The 6,669-nt window shown below is 26.2% G+C and overlaps 1 protein-coding gene across 1 annotated transcript; it reads left to right on the top strand.

Annotated features, from left to right (window-relative positions):
- Nucleotides 1–291: 291 nt before the first annotated feature.
- On the top strand, nucleotides 292–4,196 carry LOC145832481 (lipase member J-like). Its single transcript, XM_082939797.1, has 7 exons — nucleotides 292–510; nucleotides 653–713; nucleotides 795–1,087; nucleotides 1,450–1,561; nucleotides 2,854–2,967; nucleotides 3,356–3,582; nucleotides 4,110–4,196. The coding sequence occupies exons 1-7, from the start codon at nucleotides 292–294 to the stop codon at nucleotides 4,194–4,196; spliced, it is 1,113 nt and encodes a 370-aa protein (XP_082795923.1).
- The last annotated feature ends 2,473 nt before the right edge of the window (nucleotides 4,197–6,669 follow it).

Raw genomic sequence — 6,669 nt, 5'->3', positions numbered from 1 at the left:
AAAGTTAAACAAATACAAATGTCTAAAAGGTAAAGTTTGTGTGTACTTACTTACTACTATGACAAAAAAATTTAAAAACAAGATAAAGTGTTAATAATTGAATTAAATTATTAACATTAAATTATAATAACTTATTAATAAATTTAATATTAAGGTGTACAAGCTTGTATTAAAGTACTAAAAAGCATGAAGTTTTTCTGTTTTATTTTCCTTCTTCTTTTTTCTCAAACTACATTCTCTTTCAAACTTGACTGCAAACTCGATCCTAATAAAATAACAAAAGAAGCCGATATGACAGCCTGCCAGCTCGCCTCGTCCAAGGGAATCCCCTTCGAGGTGCACGATGACGTCATCACGGAAGACAATTATGTCATCACCATGCACAGGTTGCCGCGCAACGACAGCAAGCGCCGGTACCCGGTACTACTGATGCACGGGTTACTGCAGAGTTCTGACGTTTGGCTTCTCAACGAGCGCAACAAGTCGTTGGCATGGATACTGTGGGATAAGGTAAAAAGACAACTGTAATATGAAACAAAATTTTATTTTTATTTTAAATACTATATGGTTGTTTGTCTTAACTAAAAAAGATTGCTCAATTTACTGGAATGTAAAGAGCTTATTTAAATACTAAAATAAAAACCGTTAAAAGGGCTATGATGTATGGATGGGAAACGTTCGTGGAAATTATTACTCCCACAATCAAACTCACTTTGAACGTTATTGTTATAATGAAAGCGAATGGCAAGGTTGGTTAACATGGAAAGATGTTGAATACTGCACTGACAAATGGGTAATAACTGATCCGGAAAAATATTGGGCGTTTAGCTTCGACGAAATAGGAAAGTACGATTTGCCTGCGATGCTGGAACGCATAAAAAAGGTGACTGGACGCAGGAAGGTCAATTACGTGGGCCACTCTCAAGGCAGCGTGGTCCTTTTCTCAGCAGTGGCGCAATTGGGCCACAAATTCAGCAGAAAAATTAACAAGTTCTTTGCCCTTGCCCCTGCAGCTTCTGTTTCTAGAATGAACTCAAATTACAGCGAATACTTTAATGAAACACATGGAATGTTTTTAGCGCTTACTGTAAGTACTGTGTTTTATTTTTATACCTAAACACACAACTAAAATGCTTAAGCCTCACCAAAGTGAGCTGAGAATCATTGCGCTATTAAGAGCGATTTTAGCAATCAAGGTGAATTATATATAAAAATTAAATTGGTAATTAAGTAGCTAAGGGACGATTTTTAATAAAGGGGGACAATATATTTTTTAAAAACTTTTGAAAATGAGTTTCGAAAACCGGGTTTTAGATTGTTAAAAAAAGTAATGTTTTATAAAGTATTCGTAAAATTAATTATTGTACAAAAATGTTTAATCTTTAATTGAGTTTTTGATAACAAAATAAAACTTTATAACAGTAATAAAAAACTTAAACTAATATTTAGGCTATATACCAATACGAAGTTTTACCTCGTGATGATTGGATAGCTTCTGGAAAAAACTGGTATTGTCATAAGTTTCCGTCTGATTGCGACTCTAAAGTAAAACAGTTTGCAGGTAAAACATACACAGATATTAGTAACTACTATAGTTTGACATGATTCAATAAGTGAAAACTTGTTTTTTAGAATAGAAAACTGCAATTTATTATTTAATAGCTTAGTAGTTTAAGTATTTTATAATTGTTTAATGCTGAAAAATTTTTAAGTAATTTATTTTACGTTTATTTTCTAGTTTCTAATTTTATGTTCAGTTGTAAACTTATTATTTTTTAAAAGTAAAAAGAGTAAAAACAAGTTATACCAAATAAAACATACAGATATTATAAAGTATAATGATGCATTCATATAAAATAAGGTGGTTATTCAAACTTAAAAACCTTCTACAGAGCAAACAATGGTCATACTGTTTTTTGTTTTTTTTTTTTATAATTTTTGCATCTCTGTTTAGTAAAGTACTTGTTTTTTTAGATTGAACTAGCTGATGATTTAAGTGTTAAGCTTTATGAAACATATGCACTAGTATACTTTAAATCGTATTTTTCTAATAAATTATATTTATATATATGCTTATATTGATGCCTGACTCCAACGTTGCTCAATAAACAATATAATAATATAACTTATTAAATAATTTGAGTTTATTACCAGTACATATGTTTCATAAAACAGTTTTATCGCTTTTTGAAACGTATGTACTGCTTTTTCAAAAACTAAATTTTATTCAATAAGTTACTTAAAAATCCTTCAAGTTGGCTTTGTGGAAAGTGCTTCTGTTTATATGATCACATTATTTTCTATATTTATTTATATTATTAAAATAAATTTAAAAATTTCCTCTAGGCCAAGTTGGAGGGCTTTTAAATATTTTGTTAATAAAAGAAGGTTTAAAGAAATCATAACATATGATTTATGAAATTAAATACTTAAATCATCATCTAGTACAGCTTAAAATAAATAGCACTTTGCTAAATAATGATACAAAAGTTTTAAAAATATAGAAACTGTGACGTATTTATTAAAAATTGTACAATACAAATATTAAGTGCAAAAAGAAATCTTCAATCCTAACAAACAACTAAAACTCACAAAACTACAATTAAGTGACTATAAAATATTTTAGAATTTATAGTATTTTAAAAGGACCATTTTATTATGTCGACAAGACGATATAAATTCACACCTCTTATTCAATATATACATATATGTTCAAAAAAGAATTATGTATATATAAATATGTATTCACAAATACAGTTATATTTTCTTTAAATAATTGACATCTAAATATACTATCTTTTATTTTATTCCGTAATACGTACATATTTTTAAATTTATATAATTTTTATCCAGGAGATAGCAGATTTGGTCTAGACCAAAAGAGATTGTACATCTATTTTAAACGTGATCAAAGCGGAACCTCTATGCAAAATATCAAACACTGGATGCAAATGAAAAATTTTGAAAGTGATTAAAAATGTTATCTATTTTTTGTTACAGATAGTAGATTTGTAGTTATTTATAAAACTTCAAAAATATAACTGTTTGAAGTGTAAGTTTAGTTAGTTTAAAATATAAAAAAACACTATACAGCTTTCTTAATAAAGTGAAGTAAACATTAACTATTTAAACTAATTTTTTAACTGTCTTTGCTACACTAACAATCTAAAACTTGTTTATTTTAGAATTGTAAATCACTCACTTATTTTACTATTGTGTAATCGAATAACTGAGTAAAACAAAAACTAATTCAGATTACAATTACTTATTATGATTATAATTTTGTTATTATTATTACGGCCTAACGTTTCTGTAAACTCATTAGAAGTCTTTAAATAATCAACTTTTATATCAGAGGTGAGAAGAGAAGAAATGGGCATCAGGTACTATGATTTCGGGAGCAACATAACGAATATGGAGCATTACAACCAGACTGAACCTCCATTGTACGATCTCTCATCATTCGATATTCCCAGTTACTTCTTCTGTGGCACGAGAGACGCTATGGTCATAGGTCATGACTGTAAGAGACAAGTGAGGACGATTTTAAAATATGACGATGAGAAAGTAAAATACTTCAAAGTTAGTTGAGATATTCGCTTTATATAAAATTAAACATGCTTTTTAACACGTTTTTTACAATATCGCTAAAAATAGTTAAATTTTGTTTTATTGTGCTAAAATATAAAACAAAAATTTGTCCTATCCTTGTTTAGACTTTGTACAATAAATATTTTATCAGTGTTTAATTTATAGTTTTCATCGATTTAAGAAGTCCAAAAGTTTTATGAATACAAGTTTTTAATGTATGAGTAAACCACATTACTAGCAGAAAGGACATATTATGTAATATAAAAAAGCAACAAACTTTCAAATGGTACAAAGATTTTTCTTTTGCTCGCTAAGTTATAAAAAACAAGTAACTTTTTGTTTTAACTGTTACATTTCTATTTTGATCTTCAATATTGTAAAAGAAACCTAAAGATATGTTTACTCTTTTAATATCTTAATACAATAACTATTATCTTATTAATATTAAACAATATTAGTTTTGTTTAAAGTTGTTGTGGTTTTTACATTTTTTTTTTAATTTGTTGTTTTTTTTTCAGATAAACGGATATAATCACGCTGATTTTATTTACGCAAAAACTGCATATCACAAGGTCTATAAACATATTACCAGTCAAATAAGATAATCATAAGAAGGGAGCTGTGAACGAAAAAATCTTTTTTTTCCAATATTCTATTATTATTTTTTAAATAAATTATTCTTAAACATAATGTGTAAATATGTGCTGAAATATACACATCCAAGCAAGTTAATTATTAATCAAACTGTTAACTGATGACATTTATATCAGTAGAAGTCAACAAATAAAGTTAACCAAATAATTTTTGTTTCTAATCTAGTTCGAAAACACAAATAACTGTATTAAAAATATATACTTATACAAAACTTATTCAAGATTTGGTCAAAACAACGTTTTGAAAGTTTATATAATGTATTTCTAACAACATTATATCGTTAAAATTACAATTATTTTTTCTTTAAGTAATTGCATTATATCAGTGACACAGTAAAAATAAACTTGACTAAATTTATAAACTAACTATTGTAGTAATATTTTATAAAAGCGCAGTAATTTTATTGCTTTTATCAAAACGACTCTCAGCCTGTTACTGTGAGCAAATACGTAATGCTAGTATCTAGAGTCGAGATTGTAAAAAAATAACATGTTCACGGTTACATTATTTTACTCTTACGCAGTATATTAGAATTAACTATTATTATTACGCTTATAAGCTGAGTATTGCACAACATGCAAAATGACTTAAGCGTATGATAAATTATTAAATATTAACTAAAGTAGACACGTAAACCATAAGTTGCCAAAGTAAACTTAATATTTAACTTACCACGTTAATAAAAAACTAGTCATAAAAGGCACAGATTTTAATTTTTATGCTAAAAAAAAACGTCACGGGCTAGAGACTTCTGTTTGTTGTCAAGGATCCTACTTTTACGACACCTACTTCACAAAATAAGCTTAGTATTATGTACTTGTTTTAATTTCTATTTTTTTTAATTTTATTACTTCTACAATGTACAATCTAAAACTAGCGACAGTCTTACATAAGTAAGTTCCTAACCGAAGTTTATTGAAGGAAAAAAATAGTACCTCGTTTTGTCGGAAAAAAAACTTATATTTTTATAAATTAATTTTCATTTAAAATTTTTGTAGTTAAAATAGTTTTACTGCTTTCATAAAATTATTTTTTCAACAATATGTTTTACTGAAATACTTTTCAGAATTGTGGTCAATAAATTCAGCCTTGATTTTTTTTTATAGTAAATCACAAAGCTAATAGTTTCGTGTATATGGCTTGTTAGTTATAATTATTTGTTTTTTTCTTTCAAAACTTTATAGGACAACTAGTGCTAAGTTTTTTTCACAACTTAATGTGAATGACTTAAACATTTGTTTTTAAAACAGTAAGAGTATGTTATATATAATTTACGAATTTAGAAAATTAAAGTTTTCAATTTGTTTTTAAAATAGGAAGAAATTAACACACAGTTGTTTAAAAAAAACAGGGAAATTTTATAAACCAATATTGTAGTAAAAGTGTTTATACAATTAAGCCGGTTCTCTTATTACTGAACATATTGTTATAATGAGAGTTTTTAATCTTCACTAAAAATTAATTTTTTGTTAATATTTATTACTTAGAATTATTTAAGTACAATGAAATTAATCTTTTTGTGATTATGGTGTTTTAAACAAAAGTTACAAGAGATTTTTTTTTGTTACAAGATTAATTTTTGGTTGTTAAAAACTCTTACTCTTAAAATACTTTACTTACAGTCTAGTAAACTTATTAACAGAACTACAATTTTGTACTATATACATAAACCGCTTTAAGCTAGTTTGTTTCTATGCAATAAATAGAAATATTTCCTCACGTTTTAAAGATTTATTGATCATGTTAAAATGATTAAAACATTGTTTATAGTATTTTCAATGTCGAATTAACTATTTAGCTAGCTTTATATACATTTAAACTTACGATGACAAATTTTGTGAACTAACTTTATTAAACCAATTTAATAAAAGAACAAACTAGTAAACATACACACAAATTTTTGGTCAATTAAACTTTATTATTTAAAACTTTAAATTTTTAGAAATGCAACTTTACATTAATAAAACGCTAGTTCAGTTTAGATCTAAAAAACTACGAATGTTAATCATTATTTTATTAACAGAATCATAAATTTATATCATAGACACTATAATGTGCATTAAAGAAATAAACTTTACAAAAAAAAAAAAAGATAACTTAGATCCATCTCATTTATTTTTATACTCATAATCTGGTATTTTAATAAAATCTTACTTAGAGACCGAGCGTAAACTCAAATTACCCGATATAACTCTTTGAAAGTTAAATCTTATAGTTTTTGTTATTGAATATTGTAGTTAATTAATTAACATTAATTAATTATCTAGATAATTTTTTTGCAGTGGAAAAAAAAGCGTTTTCAACTTATTGCAAATATGTTCTTTTTCCTCACTACGATAAAATACACTATCTTATATTAAACTTCTTTTAAGAGTTTTTCTTTTTTCCCAGTCAACTCTAAGAAACTAACTAGCTTGTTGTATA

This window comes from Thalia democratica, chromosome 3 (genome assembly GCF_965202585.1).
Source record: "Thalia democratica chromosome 3, ktThaDemo2.hap1.1, whole genome shotgun sequence".
Lineage (NCBI taxonomy): Eukaryota > Metazoa > Chordata > Thaliacea > Salpida > Salpidae > Thalia > Thalia democratica.
Note: the sequence above shows the minus strand (reverse complement) of the source record. Positions and strands in the feature narration are given on the sequence as shown.

Bases quoted from the DNA above. Each gene is read 5' to 3' on its own strand.
- LOC145832481 (XM_082939797.1), top strand. From the start codon at position 292: ATGACAGCCTGCCAGCTCGCCTCGTCCAAGGGAATCCCCTTCGAGGTG. The intron at 511-652 runs GTAAAAAGACAA...AACCGTTAAAAG, and splicing joins CATGGATACTGTGGGATAAG to GGCTATGATGTATGGATGGG. The intron at 2,968-3,355 runs GTGATTAAAAAT...CTTTTATATCAG, and splicing joins GCAAATGAAAAATTTTGAAA to AGGTGAGAAGAGAAGAAATG.